Here is a 25,160-nt window from a genome sequence, read left to right as displayed (position 1 = left end):
GAATACTAAAGCATCATCTGCCTATAATGACACCACATGTATGACTGGCCCAACTTGAATCTTCCAGCCTTTCAGCACAGCCCTCAGCTTGCATGTCAATGACTCAATGGTCAGTCCAAACAATAAGGGCCAAATGGGGATAAGCCTGTCATGTCCCCCGCTCCACTTCAGAAGGCTTCACTATCTCCCTGCCTGTATGGACCCCAGCCAGGGGCTTACTGTACATTTTTATTCTAATTTATGTACCAGACCCATATCCTGAAACATCTCCCACATATAGGCCCAATCCACAGTATTGAAGGCTTGTTCAATATCCTGAAAAGCCAAGGAGTTGAGGCGCATGGATCCCATGTGGCAGCCTATGTAAATGACACATAGTGTTTCTATCTGAATATTGGAAACACGACTGCCACGTTTTACTTACAGAAACAGGGTGGCACACACTCCCTGGAGTTGTCTACTGTAGCTCAGCATTTGGCGGTGGGTGATACATCACAGTCCATTTCCTTATACAGTAAATGACCAAGGTGGACATCGATTTTGCAGATCTGCTCATTAGGATGAATCAAGTCCACAAGTAGTAGCTCAACCCCCAAAGTCCTACTGTGCTTCCACGGTTGGGGATACCTCCACATAATCCTGTTTGCCACCGCCAAAAACGGAAGATGCCCAAGCCGCCAGGCTACTACATGCACAGTCCTTAGGTAACATACTATGGATGAACTGGTCAGGGATATTGCCTATACTTTTCCACTTCTTCCATTCATGCTTTGGTAGCTTCAGCAAACATCCCTTATCCTCATTTTAGTTGCCCCAACCTGGGCCTTGAAGCCCTGGTTCGCCACCAGTCTCGATCTCTCTATGGAGCCTCATGATGAGCTGCCCAATCGGCCAGATCTTCTCTCCCAAAATCGAGCCACTCTCAGGCATCCCAAACCTAAACGGTCAGTCTTGCAATATGGCGCCTGAAGTCCTAGAATTTGAGTACCTCAGACTGCTCGCAGAATACATGACCATTCTTAAAGAAGCATGCAAGCATACAACCAGAGCCTCCTGCTGTTCCGCCAAGTGGAAATGATTTGTGCGTTACACTTTCCCTAAACACATTGATCCTCTTAAATCAACAGTCCAAGACATTGCTTCTTACCTGCTTCACTTGCAGAAGTCAGGCTTGGCTTATACATCTGTTGGACTCCCATTGACTGATGTTACTGCTTATATCCAATTCAGAGAGCATACTTTGTTTTTTGGAATACCTGTTATTACAGCCCTCATACAAGGGCTGAAACTATTATTCCACCACAGGTACATCCCACTGCTGAGTGGAATCTCATCATTGTTTTCAGTAGGCTAATAAACCCTCTTTTTTCAACACTATACTATTGTACCTTACTGTTTTTTTCCTGGAATGTTTTTTTCCCCCAAAGCCATCACTTCTCTCAGGCGTGTTAATGACGTACAGGTTTTTACCCTGGAAGAACCTTTTTTTGAAGTACACCACAATTAGGGCAGTCCTCAGAACAAACCCCAAATTTTTACCTAAGGTGGTCTCTAGCTTCACCCCTAATCAGACCATAGAACTCCCAGTTTTCTTCCCACATCTAAAATCAGTAGCAGAACAAGCTCTTCATACATTAGAGGTAAAAAGAGTACTTATGTTTCACATTGGCTTGACAAAGCCCTTCCGTAAGACACAACTTATTGTCCCTTTCTCCAAAGCACGCAAAGCGCGTGCTCTTCCTAAGGCAGGTGTAGCTCACTGGCTGATTGGGTGCATACAGACCTATTATGCTAAAGGTAAAGAGCCTTTGCTTGTCCCTCCCAGACCTCATTTTACCCTCAGAAAAGGAGTTTCTTTGGCTTTTCTGGGCAATATTTCTATAATCTGGAAGGTCGCCAGGTGCTCATCATTCACACATTTACAAAACATTACTGTGTATGTTTTAGCTCAATAACAAGCTAATGTTGGTCACACTGTCCTTTGCACGCTTTTCCAATCTTTTGCAACATTCTCAGACTAGCCACTACTTCTGAGAAGGACTGCTTTAAATTCTGTTCACAGCATGTGTATCTAAAGCTACACACGCCACAAACTACATTTTTTATTTACCCTATAAGCATATTTTGTGGCATGTAGTTCTGTAGATGCACATGCACCCACCCTTCCCATTTGCCGTTAGGTGATAGACTTTTTTTGGTTTCTTCTCCTTATTCTTTCCTTCAGATGGTAATCTTTCTCGGTCTATGCTCCATCTGCATCCTCACTCTTCGTTCGGAAAAAACACTAACAGTGGAGGCGATGCCCATACACATTACTACCATTAGGTGCCGTCACCATACTTGGTGACTCGAAAGACTTCCTTGAAGAAAACCAACCAATCCCATCACTAGACGGCACATGGTATACACAGCATGTGAATCCTACAGGCATGAACAGAGGCTAACATGGTAAGTAACATTTTACAAAGATGCATTTTGAAACTATGTTGTAGCCATGCTTTTCCCTCTGAGTACCACCTTCATAACCTCCCATTCAGTAGCTCTATCATTTGCACTACCCAAATCTTCATAGTATTGAAGAAGCCTATCCCTCAGCCATTGAGCAAATAATATTGTCTGTCAAAGCTTACACCCGCAGTCACCCTAACGGAATCCTTGGGAGTGCCCCACTACAGTCTTTAGTGGCCACAGTGGAGAGTACTCTGACCTGTATCTCGCCAAATAGGCTACCCCGCCGCCTCATTCCCCACCCCATCTTATAACTTTGGTGGCTCAGTACCAATATGTAATCGAGTCGGCTATATTTCCCCGCATAAGGCATGTAACAGGAGTAAGTTCCGCCTTTGGGATGCAGCAGTCATCACACATCTAACAATTGTATTCCTCCCACGGCCTCTTTAAGGCATTTGGTTGTGAGTGACCTGGTGCTTACCCTGGATTGATATGTCTAGTATGCTGTTAAGAATACAGTTTAAATCCCCAGTCCCATATGATTTATGAATGTATGTACGGGCCGTGACCCTCAGGACCTTTAAAAAAAAATATATATATACATTATTCACCCATCATCCACGCTAGGGGGCATAAATATTAACCAAGCAAACGTCATGCGCTTCCAGCGTGCCCAGCACTAATAAGTATCTGCCTTTCGGATCTGTTACAACATTCTCTGGCCTAAATGGGACACCTGGTGCTCTCCAGATTAGCGCCTTCCACCATAACTGGAGTAGAACGTAACATATAATTGTCCCCTACATTTTTGCGGCTTTTATCATTGCTATCACCAACCATATGGGTCTCTTGTAACATTGCGATGCGTGACTAAGTATCCATAAATTCTTCGCCACTTGGTATATTTCTCAGTCCCTTGACATTCCAGGTTATTATTTTGCATTTACCATTCTAGCTAACTGGACATTGGGCACCCTCACTAACCAAACTCGGGGGCACATACAGCTCATTTCAGCGCAGGTAAGACATCCCTGGACACTATGAATCAACCTCAACATGAACTATGATAATAGATCCCACAACCTGACCCATGCCTCCCCAGGGCAATGCGCCCATATCCAGGCCAGCCACAACAGTGCGTCCGCACACTGCCTCACTTCAAAACCAAAATCGAAAAACTTGAGATTGCACTGCGGAGGACTTCACCCAGACCCATCACCACAACCCAGGCCTTAAAAGTGATGCTGTGAAGAATAAACATCATGGCTGAAATTATTAAATACAGATTATTCCTTGTTTTATATGTGGCATTTAGTGAAAGATTGAATGTAAGAACATAGACAACGTTATCTAGTGGCAGAGGTACTGCAGGTGGAACAGGGTTGCAAGCAAAAGGTCATTGGTGTGAAGCCATGGACGCTATAGCTCGCAGGCCAATCATTACTATTGCATTGTAAATCAGACCTCTCAAATTTTGGGTGTAATTAACACCTGTTTTTGTCAGATGATCATGGTGGGGGTCTGGTTCCAGTCACACTGAGCAAGACGATGTGTGGAAACCAAGGAGGTCCGCAATCTGTTCTGGATGTACATCTGTGCCCTTTGAGCACAGATCAAATAATCTGTAGCGCAGCAGACACATCTGAAACAGAATTGATATGATGTGCCTTATGGTGCGGCTCTCTTGTTATGGTAATTTCGTTGCTGGTAACGCAGCAGGTGTTTCACTGGCTTTGACATTGTATGTTTTATGGAGCTTCCACCTTTTTGGGGTCATTTTATTGTTCAATTTTGTGCTATGATTTTGAGCTTGGTGTTTTAACAGGTAGAGTGCTAATGTCTTAGTTGTGTTGACAAAGTGACCTACCATTAGGTCACAGATCTGTTTTGTTTAACTTATTAACAATTCTACTGCAGTCTTGAATTGCGAAGTTTCGATATTTTGTGAAACTTCTCGGTGGGGCACTAGGCATATGAAATCTTCCTTCAGCAGTCGTTTCTGTTAGTATTTCTTTGATGGCCAGTGTATAAATTCTGTTGTCTTTAGGGAGATATTTTGACCAGTCGAGTTTCTGATGTGTACCATTGGTGCTGGAAGGTGCACAGTTGCTTTTTTGTCTAATTTAATTTGTAATTCCATACATGGTGTCTTGCCTTTTTTGGTCGAGCTAGGCAGTGCGCATGCGCTGTCTTATACATGTTGTAATCTACTTCTGTGGGCTTTCACCATGCCCATCACTTTCATTCATTCCTTGGCATGCCTTTCAAAACTCCGTTGATTTCAAAGGTTTGCCCCGCCTTGAGGCTGCTTTGTTACTGCCTTGAAGACAAGACCCTGTTACATGGATTATTGCATGAATGGCAATATACTTTAGTTGGCGCAATACTTTTTTCTTTTTTTGTTTGCCTCTCTGCCTCGCGATCCGTGTCTGTATGTTCTTTCTTCCTCTTCTTTGTTTTTGGGCATGCCGCTGTTTCTTTGTGGTGGCTGCGCCCAAAGGCTGCAAGCTGGAGGGGGTTCATTCTTAATTATGTATTGTTTTTTTTTTCTTGGAAGTTTCATATAGCACAAACTCAATCGGAAGAGCGCTCTACATGAGTACCACTTATGGAGGTGAAGTTTCATATAGCTCAAATTTGATCAGAGGAACTCTTTACATGAGTACCACTTGTGTACAAGTTTAGCAGCTGAAAAATATACAAACTGGCACATCTTAAACAGAAAAGCCTCAAAAATCCTCAACAGGGTTCTCTCTGCCCAGTGGGAGAGCCGCTACTACAATATTCACTGCACGCAGGAAACTTGCCCCATAATGCTTAGCGGGCATTTCTTTTACAAAACATTTTGGCTCGTAACTCAGCCTGTGGTGGTTCTACGACAAGGGGACAACCACCAAAACCATTCAGCATGACACACTCTTTCTGTCTAGGTCAGCTCTAGGTCCTCACACTTGGTTAGGAGGGACCCCCAAATAGTAACCTCTCCCACCAGTCAGTGTCTTTTTAAGCTCTTATGGCTGGAACATTTGTTTTACGACTGGGAGTAGTTTGTGTTTTTAAGGGTCATTGTTTGTAATATTATTGCAGTAGGCCTGAAAATGTGCATGGCACTATACCCCCTAGGGGCCAAATATATGGTTATACTGCATTACTTTCTGGCATTCTCTTGTCATGTGGTTAGGCCCTCTAGGGGCTGAATATATGGTTGCATGACCATGTTTCTGCCAAATGCTATTTTTACTGTGTTGTCCTCTAGGGGCTGTTTTGAGCATTACAGTCAAGATACTACAATATTCGCTGCACTCGAAAACTCACCCCATAATGCTTTGCTGGGAATTGCTTTTACAGAACAATTTTGCCCATAACTCACTGTGTGGTGTCCTGGGACAATGGGACCACCATCAAAACGTTCGCCACGATGCGCTCTTTCTGTCTAGGTCATCTCTGGGTCCCCACACTCAGCTAGGGGGACAGCAAAATATTAATATAAATATAATGAATAATAACAATATTTTTTGTTGCATATAGAGGAAGAAGGTAAATGGAACTGATTTAGTTATATGCAGGGTCACTGGAATTGTCAGGGTTGACCAATTTATGTGTCAGGGTTGACCAATTTGTGGCAAGAAAAGTCCAGTTATTCATTAACTCTAACTCAAGCTAATGTGAGACCTATTTCATTGCAAATGCTTGTGTTTTTTGGCTTTGTATGAGATTTCGGATATTGGAGCTTAGTTTAGACCTGACATTACCCCCTTTGGCTGCCCCGCTTCTCCAAGCATGTCAGTCCTGGCAACTTTTGGCTTTTCCCCAGACTGCTGTCAAGACTTTGCACTAGTGACCTGTACCTTTGCTGTGGGGAATTGTATAACTTGCATTCGGATTGGAGAGTCCGGAAAGGTTTAATTACAATGTGCACTAGTTGATCCTGTGTGTGGAGGCAGATAGTGGCCCAGACGTCCCAGTATATGGTGTCGCTCCCAATGTATATGGCATTCTTACTTCAGACCAGGGCGTAGTAAGCACGTCTGAGCTGACTTTCAAACTCAGAAGGCCATCTGGATGATCGGATTTGATACGAACGTTTTAATTGCAAAGATGGAGCAGAGCCCATTCAGGGTGCTGTGCTCTGTTGCTGCCCAGAACATGACTTCACTGGCCTGGGGGAACAGTGTAGGTGCATTGGGATAGCTGTAATGCTGCATACTAGGAGTTACTATGTTGCAGGCCCATTCCCCCTTCATAACGCACTGCAATTAACTTCAGGGACTTTAAACTTCTCATAGTACCTCACATGAATGCTTTAATGCCAATATCTATGCCTCGGAGTTTCCAAATCAGTTGGAACAATCCGAGGACATAATTAAAATATGCTGCAACAACCATGTTTATCAGGTGGAATCTCCTCATAATGATAATTTGTGAGTGGGACGAGTGTGCATGATCGTTGGTTGTCAAAATGATTAGGGATCCTAAGTTATCCTCTACCGTATGTTGCAACCCTCTATTGACTAGCATAGTTTCTCCAATGCCAATGGAAATCATAACCCACTTTGGACGTGGAGTTGTTTTTTTTTTTTGTTTTTTAACATGGGGAGTGTCTCGTTTTTGCCAAGTTGGGAAGAACTGATGTTAGTGCCTCATTGGACAAGGTTGCAAATTAATAGGGCCAATCGCCTCTTTATAGTCCGCATGAGTAGCTTCAATTTATTGTGGCTTGTTCCACTTACAAGCAGACTACTTCTGGCACTTTTTGTAAATGGATCAGAGATAGCTGCAAAGATTTCCTCTTTGGACATTTAACCTTCCAGCGATTTTTGTCTGTGTCGTGGGAGGTCAGACTTACCTCTTCAGCTTGATTGTCTTGCATCGTGATATATAGAGACCTTTGTAAAATGCAGCAAAGGTGCCTGAATGTTCTGAGAGAAAACTTTAAGGCCGCCTTTGTGCAGTGTAAATCGTAGGTATTGCCATTGCTAATTCCCTCTGCCACAACTGAGCTTCCAGCAGCATTCTTGCTTTTTCACCTCGCTTATCTTGGGGATATACAGGGCGCGTTTGGCTTCTAATACATATTGTGATACATGCAGAGAACTGAGGGCCTGACTTTCTATATGTCCGAGTGCTTTTTACTATATATATGTGTCGTGATGGCATTTTTCAATAAAGATTGTTCTTGTTTCTTACTTTTCTTGTACATGGCGAGCACCCATATCACTTGTCCCATCACTGTCTCCTTCCATGCCGCTCACAATATAATAATAATAACACTGTGATTTGTAAAGCGCATAGCTGCTCCTTGCCGAGTCTTCCAGCACTACGGTACTCATACAGTGGACACGGGGTTACCCAGTGTGATGGAAAAGCTCACTCTAAGCCAAAAAGCCAGGTCTTTAACTTATTCCTGAATAAGAGTTTGGATGGAGCTTGCTGAATTTCCACAGGCAGGGTATTCTAGGCTTTAGGAGCTAGGAGGCCAATAGAACTGCTTCCTTCCCTGGACCTTTTGAATTTCTGGATGATGGCCCGTTTGGCTTCCGCTGACCTCAAGTTTCTAGTGGCCACATAGGGTTTCACCATCAGCTGAAGGTAAAGAGGACCTTGGGAGGAAAGAGCCGTAAAGCAATAGCAGAGTGCTTTTAAAAGGACTCTATGCCTTATCGGAAGCCAGTGTAGTTTTCACATTGTGGGTCTCATAGCGGTCTGCCTAGGGAACTTCAATAGTGCCTGAGCCGCCGCATTCTGTACCCATTTAAGTCAGTTCCGACAGGCCTGGGACACACTCGGATATAGGACGTTGCAATATCCTGCCTGGCTATCACAAGTGCCTGGATCACAGTTTTCTGGGCAGCCTCTGGTAGTAGATTGTGGACTTTCCTCAGATATCTCAGTATCCTGAAGCACTTCACTGTGAGGGTGATAATCTGAGCATCCAAAGATAGTTTAGCATCAAACCAGATGCCTAGGTTTTTAATCAGGGTCTTAGATACGGAGATTGGACCCAGGCCCCCGGGCTACCAAGCATTGGACCAGGAATTAACATGCTTGCCTAGGACCACTACCTCCTTTTTTTAGAGCATTAAGTTTCAGACAGTTTGAGTCCATCCATGCCGCTAGTTCTGATAGGCATTCACGAAGTGAGGCGGCCACAATGTTGCTGTTCTGTGACAGAGTGATGACAATGTGTGTGTCATCGCATGTGAGATCATAGAAATCTGTGTCGCTCAATAACCTCCGCCAAAGAGCAGACATATACATTAAAAATAATCAGGCTGAGTGACTCTTCTGTGGAACTCCTTGCTGCAGCGGGCACACCGTGGGCTCAAAGGATTTGTGAAAAATGTTTTCATGCAAGAATGTCTTTCTGTGATATTTGAGTGATTTCTTCTCAGCAGGCATTTAACATTGTGATGTGGACTAAGTTGCAATGGTTTGTTTGGTGCCATTATGAGAACCCATTCTGCTTGCATTGAAACTGGTGCGTAATTTGCGAGCGCCATTTCCACTATGTCACTTTTAGACATGAGAGAGCTCAGTAAGGTAGAAGTAAGGAAATAGGTACACATGATTTTAGAGCCACATGGGCACGGCAGGAAGGTGTATGCTTTGTAGGTCCAGTGAATGAGCCTGCAGAAGTCTATGAAGCTGTGGTCCACCATTGTTTCTCTAAGCATTGCTGCGTCATTGACATTGTGCATGTTGAGTTGTCTAGTCCCGTTCCAGATTGGGTCTGACACAATTTTCCAATTACCTCCTACTATTATTTGCAATGTGACAAATGTTGTGAGAATCTTGGAAGGGAAGGGGATTCTGGTGGAGTTATGTGTGTAAGCTGAACCCACTACCTATTTCGATACAGAGTGTCACAAATACACTTCTCCACTCTGCTTCCGTTTAGGTCTTCCTGATTGTGCATGGCAGGGACTTTCTAACCAAGGTGTCTAGCTAGCATTTTCTGGAGCAGGAAATAGAAGAAACAGTGGGCGTGCTGTAAAAATCTTTCTTACCCAGTCTCCTTTTAGTTTCTCTGCTTCTTGTTTGTAGAGGTGCATTTCTTTGAGAAGTGTAAGTTCTTTTACTTGGTTCTAACTTGTTGAATCGTGCATGTGGAGGGTGTCAGTAGCTTAGAATAACCCCCTTTTTCATGGGTTTAAATGTGACCTGGAGACTGAGACCGAGCCCAAACCTAGTCCAAACTCAAACTGTTGCATTTAATTGAACGTTAAACATTTAACTCTTAACAGTCGGCAGCAGTCTGTACTTACATAAATAGCCATGAAGGCAGTCTGGTTTCGGGCTTCCAGGTATGATACAGTGATAGTAGTGGCACAGTACAGTCGTCTGGCAAGGCATGAGGTTGAGCCATCTACCCAGAGGCTGCCATGGTAGTGTGGGGATGCAACTGCAGGTGCATATGGGAAGGGCATGTAATGCAGTGTAATAGGATGGCAGCTGGCTATAAGTAGGTGTGCCTTACTCTTGTCGAGCCTATGGTACGGGACAGTATAGGCTAGGGTTGGTAAACGTTGGACATACTCCTGGTTCCCGCTGTTGTTATCCTGTCCTGTGAGACAGAAACCAGGAAGGATGAAAAGGAGAGAGCGCTAGGAAGGGATAACTTCATATTATGAGTATGGCAGGCACAAGCTGGTCACCTGCTGATGCTACAGGATAAAAGGGGATAGAGCTTTACCCGAGAGCTGGAAAGACCTACCCTGTAAAATGCCCGTCCAGTCTCCACCCTTCAGGGCCGAACACCCCTGAGTTGTACAGATGAGGGCCTTTCAATCAATACCTCATTTGTTGTTGGTGTTCTTCAGGGTCTTGTTTCAGTCATCTTGATTTGTCTCGATTAGTAGCCAGTGCCTCTACTACCCAGTTTGGTCCCTCTTAGTGAGTCTGCGTTAAGGTCTGTTTGTCCCTCGTTTATATTGTGATTGTTCAAGTTGCATTCCCTGAGGAAGATACACAGTCCGTGGCATACTGTGAGGCACGCTGAAAGTGTCTGTCAGTGGATTCCATGGGTTCCAGTGTCCTCTCAAGGTCCTCTGGTTCAACTAAGTTCTAGGCTTGCTGTCAGTGATGGTTGTTATTGTGGCTGGTTCCAAGAGGCCATAATTAATGCCCTACTGGGTAAGTTTGCACCACACCACTTGGAAAACAGTCCTCTCTCTGTTTGTTTCATTGGAGTAATGTGCTCAAATGTATATATTATGGCCCTCCAGCTTGAAGTGGTGACCCTTCTGAGAGCTGTTTGCTTGACCTGCATAGCCTGATCTTGGCATAAGAAATAATATGGTAGGTCATTGCTGTATAGTACTGTTCAAGCATCTAGGTGAGATACTGAGGTCTGTTTCTCCAGTGGGGGTATTAAACTGTCTAGCAGGCAAGGAAGCACATCCACTACGTAGCACCTCATCCTTTTGAATCTTCTGTGGTACTTCATGGTCTTCCTTCTGGTTCTAAATCCTTTTGCCATACATGCCGTATGTAGGTGTCCCCAATTATTTGTGCCATGTATGCATTACTCCAGTTCCTCTAGATTTATTTCTGTGATACCAGTCTTCCTATTGAATAAATCTATGCCTGATCTCTCCGACTTGACTTCCATGTTCAGATCCATGATTTTGATGTCCATGGCATTCAGTTTCCCTCTCAGGGAGGCTCCATTTTTATGGAGACAGAGAGAGTATCTTACTGAACGTGTTAAGCCAGTGCTGGATTCGCTTTGGATATGGATCTGTGGCTGGGGAATGGTGCAGTGTGCCCAGGAGTTATTGGGACATGGAATGAAGGAGGGTGCTATTAAGTGGCCTAAGTGAGGGTGCATGGTTGGTCTCAGTGGCATGGAGATGCACCCAGAAGCAGAGTTGCAGCAACAAAGGGAAAGTTGGTCTACCACTATAGTGGACTTTGTTATGTTCTACCTAAAAACAGAGTTATCTCAACATTGGGAAATGCTGGCTTAAACTGTATTGTGTCTATTACATCTGCCCAGAAGCAGAATTGCAGCATCAAAGAGAAAGGCCAGTAGTCACTTCAGTGGTCCCTGTAGGTTTCCCTAGAAGCCGAATTAGAACAACTGGACTAGCAGGTTACAGCTCTAGTGGTCATGTTAGGTCTACCCAAAAGTAGAATTATGGCTAGTCAGAGCAAGAAGATACGACGAAGTCCATGATTACAGTGTCAAAGGGCCTAAGATATTTACTCAGTAGTGAGGTCAGGGTAGCAAAGAGAAGAACAGAAAAAACAAAGTAGCAGTCCCTCTATCTCAGAGATAGCTGGCATATCCGAGCGATGAGTGTTAGAGCACTGTTTAATTGGATTGGAGATTGAGTGTCAGGAAGGAAAGACTTACTGTGCAACATTAAAAATGTCAGTACCTTCACAATCCAAGCGGGATAACAGAGAAACGTAAGTGGACTGGTTTCAAATAATATTCTCCAAGAAAACTTAGGCATTCTTTAAAAAGGATAACAAACTCTTTGCTACTTTTTTGGCCATGTATGGGGCCTGCTTCTCACAGTCCTTCACATTCCTTGTCCATGGTAGGGTCTTAAGAATACCTACAATTTATCTTATCCTCTTTTAACCAAAAGGAATGTTGTATTTATCAACATTGTCCCATCCATTCTCACATCCAGACTTTCTGATAAGATCTGCTGGAGTGCCTCCGGGGTCTCAGAAATGAGTTTTTCCTCTTTTGTTCTGGGTTCCACAACCACCAGCACACAGGTGAGACACCATCACTTCTTTCACCTGTGGTGGTCAACTGAATCTTTGGACTTGGTGAAGGAGGTAGTAGTCAGAAGCATTCAATCACCAATCAATGAGATTATACCCTAACATTTTATGGACACAATAAACAATTTAGCTCCAAATCAAACTCCAAACCAAATAAAGTTTCAAAGCTTTAGTACAATCCCAAAATCAATGTCACAAAAATGTTGCAAAAACCTAAGTTATAAACATACCTGAAAACCCTAGGCTGACCGAAACGTCTGAAAAGATTCAATTTACTAAACATCAATACTGTTAAACACTCCAGAAGAATTATGTAAATTAGCAACAATACAATATGAACATTAAAATTAACATTCAAAGCAGAGGATGATGATGACATTAAATCATCAAAACACAGCTTTAACTAAGAGCTGAGCCATTCCTAATGCTAACCAGAATTGAGAATTGCATGTGTGGAATCTGGCTAACACGTGGGCAAAAGCAAAAATAAAAGAAGGCAAAAATTATTTGGAAAACATCTAAATAAAATAACTCACTACAAAAGTATGCTGGTTTAAGTGGCTAACTGAAAGGGAAAACAAGAAACCACATTTAGTTATACCTCTCCTCATGGGACAGCATAAAACGTTGATTCATCGAGAAAGAGCGGTCGCCGTCTTCTTGCGTCTGTTGACAGCAGCAACAGGATAGTGCAGAACATGAGCTGCACATACGACAAATCCGCAGTTCAGAATAAGTTGGCCTTATTAATACTAAACGACATAACAAAATACGGTAGTTAAGAATATGATGAGGTAACTCATCACGGAACTTAGAGAAGAGAATGGGACAGCGGACTTAAGCACGGTTCTGGACAGCTATGAGACAGAAGGAGAACTAACTCCAAGAAGGTTCTGAAGGGGTCTGACTTCAATTCCAAAGTTCTTCACTGATTGAAATAGCCAAAATCCATTTGATTGGTCCTTCAGGTGGGCATATACTATGTGTCAGTTTCAGCATCCAGTCATTGCAGATGGCACCACCAAGTTCTGTTACATTCAAGAATCTTCTCCACAAAAGGGCGTTGTCATCTTCCTCCGGTTATAGGGTTCTGCCAAAATATTACATTTTCTAATAATTTGCAACTTACAATTCCTTTCACACGATCCACAGTCAACTAAACTAATATTCCTAGTGCTTTGACTTCCTGCTACATTTGACAGCTGGAACAAATAGTGATAAATTATTGCAGCTGAAACATGTCTCTTGCCCTGGAATACAATAGAAACATTCAACATTACATTTGCTGCCTAGATAAAGAATGCAGGTCCGAGGGGAAAGACTAAGCAAATAAAAATTTCCATGACTGCTTGCAATTTTAAAGCCTAGTCAAGTTTAGAAACCTAAATGCACATTAATACATTTAATACATTAATAAAACATATTGCGCACCCATATATTCAAATCGAATATGCAAAAAAATTGTCTAAAACATCATTCATCTTATGCCAAAGCAGTTTTAAAAGTATATGTTCGATGGCATCTGTCGCTGTAGATACGCATGTTTTGCATAGCTCGCCATCTGGTGTTGGGCCGGAGTGTTACAAGTTGTTTTTTGTTCGAAGAAGTCTTTCGAGTCACGGGACCGAGTGACTCCTCCTTTTGTCTCCATTGCGCATGGGCGTCGACTCCATCTTCGATTGTTTTTTTTCCGCCATCGGGTTCGGATGTGTTCCTGTCGCTCCGAGTTTCGGAACGGAAAGATAGCTAATTTCGGAAGATTTTCGTCGGTATTGTTGCGTTCGGGATCGGCGTAGTTAGATTCAACACCGCGTCTAAGATTGAAGAGCTCCGGTGCCCTTCGGGGTAATTTTTTCGATCCCCCGTCGGGGCCTGGTCGGCCCGACCGCGTACAGAAGAACGCCGATGGAACGGACCCCGTTCCGTTTCTGTCCCAAATGCCACAATAAATACCCCTATACAGACCAACACTTGGTCTGCAACCTGTGCCTGTCACCTGAGCACAGTGAAGACACCTGCGAGGCCTGTCGTGCGTTCCGGTCCCGAAAAACACTCCGAGACCGTCGAGCCAGACGACTTCAGATGGCGTCCGCGCCGACAGCCCACCGGGAGTTCGAGGAACAAGAAGAGGAGGGAACCTTTTCGATCCAAGAATCGGACTCCGAAGGATTCGACGATACACAAACCGTGAGTAAGACGTCGAAAACCACTCAGAAGAAGATTTACAAGGCCCAGGGGACGCCACTGCCACCAGGCCATGGCTCGACCCATAAATTCGGTGACCGACCGTCGGCACCGAAAAAGGCCCAAACAGTGCCGAGATCGTCCGACTCCGGTCGAGACACCGGCACGCAGCCTTCTCGGGACCGAGAAAGTGCTGGAGACAAGCATCGACACCGAGATACCGGTGTAGACACGGCTCAACGCCGAGACAGCGGCACCGAAGAAGATCGACGCCGAGAGGTTTCGGCCCCGAAAAAGAAAAAAGTCACCTCGGAGCCGAAAAAAGATGCAGACAGGGTTTCGGTGCCAAAACAAACTGCAACCGACCCAGTTTCAGGCTCTTATACAGAAGAGCACTCGCTAACCTCCCAAATGCAAAAGCATAGGTTTGAGGAAGAGCTACACTCAACTGATGTAGACCATACGCAAAAGCGTATTTTCATACAGCCGGGGACAGGAAAAATAAGCACCCTTCCCCCTATTAGAAGAAAGAGAAGATTGGAGTTCCAAACTGAACAAACACCACGAACAAAAGTGGTGAAAAAAGTTACCCCACCACCCTCTCCTCCACCTGTGATTAACGTCTCACCAGCACAAACTCCATCACATTCCCCAGCTCACACCACCATGAGCCAGGGTGACCAAGATCAAGACGCATGGGACTTATACGACGCCCCAGTGTCAGATCACAGTCCGGAGGCATACCCTACGAAGCCATCTCCACCAGAGGACAGCACTGCGTATTCTCAAGTGGTGGCTAGAGCAGCACAATTTCACAATGTAAGCCTCCACTCAGAACAGGTCGAGGATGACTTTTTATTCAACACACTCTCCTCCACCCACAGCTCCTACCAAAGCCTGCCTATGCTCCCTGGTATGCTCCGGCACGCAAAAGAAATCTTTAAGGAGCCGGTCAAAAGTAGGGCAATCACACCAAGAGTGGAAAAAAAGTATAAGGCGCCTCCTACAGACCCGGCTTTCATCACTACACAGCTGCCACCAGACTCTGTCGTTGTAGGAGCAGCTAGGAAAAGGGCCAACTCCCACACATCTGGAGATGCACCACCCCCAGATAAAGAAAGCCGCAAGTTCGATGCAGCTGGTAAGAGAGTCGCAGCACAAGCTGCAAACCAGTGGCGCATCGCTAACTCCCAGGCACTACTTGCGCGCTATGACAGAGCCCATTGGGATGAGATGCAACATCTCATTGACCATCTGCCCAAGGACCTACAAAATAGGGCAAAACAAGTGGTTGAGGAGGGACAGACCATTTCCAACAACCAAATCCGCTCCTCCATGGACGCTGCAGATACAGCTGCACGAACAATTAATACATCTGTAACTATCAGAAGGCATGCATGGCTCCGAACGTCTGGATTTAAACCAGAGATTCAGCAAGCAGTTCTCAATATGCCTTTTAACGAAAAAGAACTGTTCGGTCCAGAAGTGGACACAGCGATTGAGAAACTCAAAAAAGACACGGACACTGCTAAAGCCATGGGCGCACTCTACTCCCCGCAGAGCAGAGGGAATTACAGCTCATTCCGTAAAACACCCTTTAGAGGGGGGTTTCGGGGTCAGAGCACACAAGCCAGCACCTCACAGGCAACACCGTCCAGTTACCAGGGACAGTACAGAGGAGGTTTTCGGGGACAATATAGAGGAGGGCAATTCCCTAGGAATAGAGGAAAATTTCAAAGCCCCAAAACCCCTACTACTAAGCAGTGACTCACATGTCACTCACCCCCTCCACACAACACCAGTGGGGGGAAGAATAAGTCATTATTACAAAGCATGGGAGAAAATCACTACAGACACTTGGGTTCTAGCAATTATCCAACATGGTTATTGCATAGAATTTCTACAATTCCCTCCAAACATACCACCAAAAGCACAAAATTTGACAAAACATCATTCCAATCTCCTGGAGATAGAAGTGCAGGCACTATTGCAAAAGAATGCAATCGAATTAGTGCCAAACACACAAATAAACACAGGAGTTTACTCACTGTACTTTCTGATACCAAAGAAGGACAAAACGCTGAGACCAATCCCAGACCTCAGAATAGTGAACACATTCATCAAATCAGACCACTTTCACATGGTCACACTACAAGAAGTATTACCATTGCTAAAACTACACGACTACATGACAACTTTAGACCTCAAGGACGCGTATTTCCATATACCAATACACCCATCACACAGGAAATACCTAAGGTTTGTATTCAAAGGAATACATTACCAATTCAAGGTACTGCCTTTCGGATTAACAACCGCACCAAGAGTCTTTACCAAATGTCTAGCAGTAGTCGCTGCACACATCAGAAGGCAGCAAATACATGTGTTCCCATATCTAGACGACTGGCTAATCAAGGCCCATTCGTTAATAGAGTGCTCAAATCACACAAATCAGATCATACAAACCCTCTTCAAACTAGGGTTCACCGTCAACTTCACGAAATCCAACATTCTGCCGTGCAAGGTACAACAATACCTAGGAGCCATAATAGACACAACAAAAGGAGTAGCCACTCCAAGTCCCCAAAGAATTCAAAATTTCAACACCATCATACAACGCATGTATCCAACACAAAAGATACAAGCAAAGATGATATTACAACTCCTAGGCATGATGTCTTCATGCATAGCCATTGTCCCAAACGCAAGACTGCACATGAGGCCCTTACAACAGTGCCTAGCATCACAGTGGTCTCAAGCACAGGGTCATCTTCTAGATCTGGTGTTAATAGACCGCCAAACTTACCTCTCGCTTCTGTGGTGGAACAACATAAATTTAAACAAAGGGCGGCCTTTCCAAGACCCAGTGCCACAATACGTAATAACAACAGATGCTTCCATGACAGGGTGGGGAGCACACCTCGATCAACACAGCATACAAGGACAATGGAACGTACATCAAACAAAACTGCATATAAATCACCTAGAACTTCTAGCAGTTTTTCAAGCACTAAAAGCTTTCCAACCAATAATAGTTCACAAATACATTCTCGTCAAGACAGACAACATGACAACAATGTATTATCTAAACAAGCAAGGGGGGACGCACTCCACGCAGTTAAGCCTGCTAGCATAAAAAATTTGGCGTTGGGCAATTCACAACCAAATTCGCCTAATAGCACAATTTATACCAGGGATCCAAAATCAACTCGCAGACAATCTCTCTCGAGATCACCAACAGGTCCACGAATGGGAAATTCACCCCCAAATTCTGAACACCTATTTCAAACTCTGGGGAACACCTCAAATAGACTTGTTTGCGACGAAGGAGAACGCAAAATGCCAAAACTTCGCATCCAGATACCCACACAAACAGTCCCAAGGCAATGCCCTATGGATGAACTGGTCAGGGATATTTGCTTACGCTTTTCCTCCTCTCCCTCTCCTTCCTTACCTGGTAAACAAACTCAGTCAAAACAAACTCAAACTCATATTAATAGCACCAACTTGGGCAAGGCAACCCTGGTACACAACGCTGCTAGACCTATCAGTAGTACCCTACATCAAATTGCCCAACAGGCCAGATCTGTTGACACAACACAACCAAAAGATCAGACACCCAGATCCAGCATCGCTGAATCTAGCAATCTGGCTCCTGAAATCCTAGAATTCGGGCACTTACAACTTACCCAACAATGTATGGAAGTCATAAAGCAAGCCAGAAGGCCATCCACCAGGCACTGCTATGCAAGTAAATGGAAGAGGTTTGTTTGCTACTGCCATATTAATCAAATACAACCATTACACACAACTCCAGAACATGTAGTGGGTTACTTGCTTCACTTACAAAAATCTAACCTGGCTTTCTCTTCCATTAAAATACACCTTGCAGCAATATCTGCATACCTGCAGACTACCTATCCAACTTCCCTATATAAGATACCAGTCATTAAAGCATTCATGGAGGGCCTTAGGAGAATTATACCACCAAGAACACCACCTGTTCCTTCATGGAACCTAAATGTTGTCCTAACTAGACTTATGGGTCCACCTTTTGAACCCATGCACTCCTGCGAAATACAGTTCCTAACCTGGAAGGTTGCATTTCTCATCGCCATTACTTCCCTAAGAAGAGTAAGCGAGATTCAGGCGTTTGCAATACAAGAACCTTTTATACAACTACACAAGAATAAGGTCGTCCTAAGGACTAATCCTAAATTTTTGCCAAAGGTTATTTCACCGTTCCATCTAAATCAAACAGTGGAACTTCCAGTGTTCTTTCCACAACCAGATACCGTAGCTGAAAGGGCACTACATACATTAGATGTCAAAAGAGCATTAATGTATTACATTGACAGAACAAAGAACATCAGAAAGACTAAACAACTATTTATTGCATTTCAAAAACCTCATGCAGGAAACCCAATATCAAAACAAGGTATAGCCAGATGGATAGTTAAATGCATCCAAATCTGCTACCTTAAAGCTAAACGACAGCTGCCCATTACACCAAGGGCACACTCAACCAGAAAGAAAGGTGCTACCATGGCCTTTCTAGGAAACATCCCAATGCAAGAAATATGTAAGGCAGCCACATGGTCTACGCCTCACACATTCACCAAGCACTACTGTGTAGACGTGTTATCCGCACAACAAGACACAGTAGGTCAAGCCGTATTAAGAACATTATTTCAAACTACTTCCACTCATACAGGCTGAGCCACCGCTTTTGGGGAGATAACTGCTTACTAGTCTATGCAAAACATGCGTATCTACAGCGACAGATGCCATCGAACTGAAAATGTCACTTACCCAGTGTACATCTGTTCGTGGCATCAGTCGCTGTAGATTCGCATGTGCCCACCCGCCTCCCCGGGAGCCTGTAGCAGTTTGGAAGTTACCTTCAACTATTGGTATATGTATCATCTCAACCTTAAATAGGTACATACTTAGTCACTCCATTGCATGGGCACTATTACTACAATTCAACTCCTACCTCACCCTCTGCGGGGAAAAACAATCGAAGATGGAGTCGACGCCCATGCGCAATGGAGACAAAAGGAGGAGTCACTCGGTCCCGTGACTCGAAAGACTTCTTCGAAGAAAAACAACTTGTAACACTCCGGCCCAACACCAGATGGCGAGCTATGCAAAACATGCGAATCTACAGCGACTGATGCCACGAACAGATGTACACTGGGTAAGTGACATTTTCATTATTTTCTAAACACGTAATTCATAATAAAATCCATTTATTTCAATGTAAGTGTGTTTAATTGAAATTCACTTAATACTCATAATACATTTTATTTCTATTGATTTTACTTGGAAATAATACTTTCAGGTCAATGTTTATTAATAATTCAGTCAAAATACAAATGCATGTCTTCATGTCAAAATACGATTGGTAGGCACAAATGTCCATCACAATTTACATGTGCACATTTTCATTTCTACGTTATTTTTTCTGTTAAGCTTTTACATTGTAGATTTATTAGCTTCCATATGCTACTTCTATTCCATTCATTTATCAATAAAACTTGATCTCCCCCTGATCCTAACTGCATCTTTCAGTTCCTCATCCCCCTGCACCAGCTCTCTAAAAAATCCCAAACTGCCCCTTTGTTATTTTGCCCATTGATGGGGAAAATGCTGTATTTGCTCAGTCATACCATCTTTTAGTCAGAAAAATTGGGTAGTTGGCTGAATGCTTGCACAGACATCTGCAGCTTAAGGGCTCATTCCACTGTGGAAACTCAGCCTTTAACGTTTCTGATGTTAATACAAGGAGTACTAATAAGTTGGTTAATAACATATTCTGGCTTCTGATAACTTTTCAGAGTGTTTTTGTTATATATCCTTTTATGTTATTTTAATAATATATATATTGGTTTTATTTTAACTTTATACCCTGGTAAAGAGCCTTCAAAAGGTCAATCTCTGGGTAGTTGAGTACAATATAGCTGGAAAAATTGTATTCTGCCAAACATTCTGCTAACAAGGTACACAAACAAGGACTTCCACTTCAGTAAAGACCTTTTTTGATTTGAAAACCTTACGCAGGGCTGGCATTAGCTTAAGAGGCTCCTGATGCTACAATGTTTTTTGAGCCCCCACAATGGCCTCCATAGATTCCCTCACTATCACCTTCCAACAGTTCCACTCATCTCTCCACACCTCCTTTCTCACATGCATCTCATTTGTTTTATAGCGCTGTGCATACCAACCCTAGGGAGTCAGAGCAAATTACATCACACGTTATACAGAGGAGAAATGCATCATAAATGTGTAAATCAGTCTATAGGAAATGTTATAGTAAACAATGAGAATGATCGTTCTATAATATGAATGTATACGTTCTTTGCAGCAGGTATTAACCTTCTGTGATACTTCATGATAAGTCAAAGCTGTCACTAGACGACACTCCAACTCTCACCAGCAGAAATTTTAATCACTCGGTTATTACTTTAGTATTTAGTGTTTTTAAAACTAAAAGGTATTTCTGAACACCAGGCTTCGTCAGATGTCAGAGCCCTATGCGTCTGCATCAGTCGCACCGCCCTAAAGCCGGTCCTGCCCTTATGCATTGCACCTTCTAAGCATATCATAAGGTTTTATTAGTCTAATGAACCAGTGCCAGTCTTTTGGCGGTGTGGTACCGGATTATCGTGTCAGAATATTGTCCGACGTAAAAATCTTAACCTAAATATCATCCACAAAAATAATGTTGCTTTGGAGTTAATAAAAGAAAACCTAAACCCAATGGGAAAATTGGCTATTATATTGAGGATACGATAATTGTCAGACAAAATTTCTCTGTGCTTTTTTGTCGTATAACCTTTTGGGCTTTTACATCCCTTTAATGTCATCTTTGTTTCTGTTTTCTTCAGTGCGGTTTCTGAAGAGAATTGCCAAAGTACCACCACACCTCGAAAGGGACAATCTGCAGAAGATGCTGCTCCTCTTGCTCCAGCGGCACTGGAGGCAACTTCCAAATCTCCCCCTCCATCCCAAAACAACCAGACACCTAATGACCTCAGTACAGCCATACCTGCAGTGAAAAGCATCAGCAAGTCAAAACAAAGGATAGATGTGAAAGCAGAGCTCGAGAAGAGGCAAGGGGGAAAACAACTGCTAAACCTAGTTGTAATCGGTAAAGTCTTGTTGGTATTTTGGTTTCAATTTTTGTTTCATTTTACATTGTGTTTGTAAAGAAAATTAAAAATCATCATTGTGCATGAAACTTGATTCTTTATGGACAGCACACCTGCGCTAAATTTTCCTTTGTAAAATGAGTTTAAATTTTTTATATATATATATATATATATATATATATATATATCTATCCTTGCAAGGGTTGATTTTATATTCGGCTGCTCCAGGTTTTTGCTTACCACCTGCAAAGACCACATAGTTTCCTTCATTGGTCAGTTATCCCATAGCTGAAATAGAGCTGCATTTTATAGGGAAGTGAAGCATAGAATATTCTTATTCGCGCACACTCCATTAGGTTATTACTTACACTGGAGAGCCTATTGGAGGATTATCATTTGGGACTCGACCATTCCAACTCTCCTCCTTAAATGTATAGCTATTGCTTACAGTCAGTGAAGACATTATTCAGCACTTATCCAAGGCAACTTAAACCGCTTGCCTCCTACTAAACCTCTAATCTGAAACATTGTATTCTGTCAGGCCCTTTGGTTTGTTCTGACTGGGGATTTTTCAGGGCCAGATGCATCAAGCAGCTGTACTGTTCCCTGTTGTACTCCTTTACTGGCAGTCCGCCAGCCCTCAGCAACACCGAATGTGCTTTCACCATCATGCTCTCCAAGTTGTTGGACACAAGTTTCTTTGTAACAGTTTTGTTCATGATGATAGACTTATGATCATGTCAAGCCTTGGAGTACTCTAGGAACGTTTTCATGTTCTCAAGTCAGCTTTGGGTTGAGGCGTTCCAGTGGGTGATATCTGCAAGGGGCCTATGTCTTCCTCTCTCCATACATTTGGCAAACACTATTGCTCAGGTTTGGAGTAGAGGAGAGAGATCATTTTGCCCCGTCTGACCTTCATGACCTACTGATTTACTTCTCCACTCCCACCAAACAAGGGAAGTATTGTTTGGGAGTCTAGTCAAAGATAAGTTATCTGCAGGTAGAAGTACCCATCCAGTACTTAGCTCCTGTAACAATCTTTCTGGTGCATTCCCGGTCTGCCTCTGTCTTCACCTTCCTCACCTATACTCCCTCTCTTCCTGTCCTGGAGAAACCGTTTTGACTTTTCTAATAAGATACCAAGTTCATATCGTATTGCACCACTGCTTGACTGTCAGTCTTCTTGATAATGTCTTGGAGCTGCAGCAAAAATGGAGTTGAACTGATAGGGTGCTGGTCCTGGCACAACAAGGCCCTGATGCATTTGTCATGACCTGGGTCCTCTATCGGCGCTGGGCAGCTATTGCAAAGGTTTGCCGACCAGTCCGTTGCCTGGGCATATTGAAAGGTGAAGACTCTGCAGTTAGAGAATTCACCAGAAAGATCATTACCAAAGGTAAGTAACCTTTATTTTGTTTACCCTTTGCCTCTTATGACAAGAAGAGACTTTGTGATGATCTTCTGAAGATTGCCTTTATTGTCCGTAACCTAGACACAAGACCAGAGATTGAAAGATTTGCTGTACCTTTCTAACTAAAAATCACGAATGGCTGTGAGGGTCACCTGCTCCAGTGCTTCCATAGTAACACGGTTTTGGAGATTGCTATTTCAGGTAAGGAGTCTTCCCTTTGAAAGAACTCCCTGAAATGACACAGGGAGAGGGAGAAATCTGAAAGAGTGAGATCTGAAAAATGTGAGCCATCTACAGCTGTTGATCCACCGACACAAATATCTTGATGTCCGCGTTAATCAGTGAGATGGGCTGATAGGACCAACACTGGTTCTGGGGGCAGGTCGTCCTTAGGTATGACCACAGGTGTGGTGCAGTCCTGCCCCTGAGCGAAGGAGCCACGATGGAGCGCCTCCTAATACGCCCCAGCCAGGGGATGTATCAGGTGCGACCGAAACCGCTTGTAATACTCAACCAGGTATCTGTCGGGCCCTGCCGTTTTCCCAGATTGAAGTGCAGAGATGGTATCTCCCACCGCCTCCTCCGCCAGCGGCAGGTCCAGATCCGCCACCAAGAATGACAGAAGTGAGCCTCACTAGCAGGTGGTTGTCTACCATACACACATCGTGCAAGCATGCATGCCCCGGTCCATTCTAGCAGGGGCTACCAATTCATTCACTTAATAGGCCCCAAATAATGCCATTGAGAAAGCCACTGTGTACATTGTTCTCTCACTATCCTCTTTGCAGACCACTCTCAAGGCCTGCAGTAGTCTAACCATCATACTAAAGATGATAGGGAGTCTGTGGTCTTTCTAAAGCATTTGGATCGGACTCCATCCATGCATTGCTGCTTTGCAGTAGAACTAGATAATTGGGTCCCTCACCGCCTGTAACTTTGCATAGTAGGCCACTGCACTTAGGTGTCCCTGGGCCCAGGACTTGCTTTTTCCGTTACTGGATGCACAGTGTATAAATGTCTACTCAGTTGACCGCCTCGTCCACAGCACCTGTCACTTGTTGAAAGTGGTCCAGTTACTTGCTGTACTTGGTACTGGTCCAGGCTGCCAAGGCTCTGTCGACCAGTGTCTTTAGGTCAGGTCTACCAGGTTCCATAGTTACTCCATGAAAAGGCATCATCTACCGAGCCTCTTGAGGTGCCAGCTGCTGGAAATTTGCCCGCTGAAATTGAGAAAGAGCATCCACGATTGAGTTGTCACATCCTGCTTTGTGCCTGAACCTAAGTGCAATATTCACACTTCGCTGACAAATGACCAGCAAGCACAGAACCCTGGGATATGCAGCTGAAAACAGGTTCAAGAGCTGGACCACAGCATGATCATCAGACTGCTGTGTTACTTGTTTGTTCGCAAGCTTGTCTTTCCAGAGCTAGAAAGCCACTACAGTAAGGGAAAAACACTTCTTGACCCCTTTTTGATACCAGGCAACGTGCCATTGAGGTGCACACTAGGCCTCCCCCAAGACTGCTCCAAACTCTCTGCCCCGTGTTGTCAGTGATCAGTTCCGGTTGCCTGCCTGTTACCCATGGTTTAGCGTCAAATCAATGTCCTGTTAAAATTGCACAGGAAAGGCATCCACTGCTGGAGGTCCTGATCGACCTCGGCTGATAACCAGACCTAGTGATGTTTCTTGGTGAGTCCTTTTGTCAGCCCCGCTAGCCAGGTGGTGAAGATTCTCCAGGCAATGATTACCTTGCCTTTGAAGTTCAATTTGCCCAGTAGCTGTGGAATCTTAGTGTTGACTTCTTCCTTGCCTTGGAGAAACAGTTGCTTGATTCAAGTCTGTTTTTCTGCTGGCAAACTACATACACACAGTTGAGTTCAATTCTGAAGAATGTCAGCGTGGTAGTGGGATCCTCTGTCTTGGAGCTAGTGGCACCTCCACATGTTCTGTCAGTAGGTCAAACTTCACCAGGAGCGATCCATACTTAGATACTTTTGGCTCACTACTGAAAAAAAAATAGTCAAGGCAATGCAGATTCCACCTCTCGGGTGCCTGTCATTTAGTGCCCATTGTAGAAAGGTACTAAACGCCTTGAAGTAGGAACAGGAGACTGAGCACCCCATGGGTGGGGGGTGGAGAGCGGGCATTTGTCGTAGTAGAAGTGGTGATCCAGCTGCAAGCCCAAGAAATGAAAGCTATCTGAGTGTACTGGTA

At 43.9% G+C, this 25,160-nt stretch overlaps 1 protein-coding gene across 1 annotated transcript in view; it reads left to right on the top strand.

Moving 5' to 3' along the window:
• HBS1L (HBS1 like translational GTPase) overlaps positions 1–25,160 on the top strand; it is a 414,125-nt gene that overhangs the window by 275,533 nt on the left and 113,432 nt on the right. Inside the window, exon 5 of the mRNA XM_069235198.1 lies at positions 21,270–21,532. Within this exon, the coding sequence (XP_069091299.1) occupies positions 21,270–21,532 (263 nt within the window). The remainder of the gene's footprint in view (positions 1–21,269; positions 21,533–25,160) is intronic.

Source organism: Pleurodeles waltl, chromosome 5 (assembly GCF_031143425.1).
Source record: "Pleurodeles waltl isolate 20211129_DDA chromosome 5, aPleWal1.hap1.20221129, whole genome shotgun sequence".
In the NCBI taxonomy this organism is placed as follows: Eukaryota; Metazoa; Chordata; class Amphibia; order Caudata; family Salamandridae; genus Pleurodeles; species Pleurodeles waltl.
Note: the sequence above shows the minus strand (reverse complement) of the source record. Positions and strands in the feature narration are given on the sequence as shown.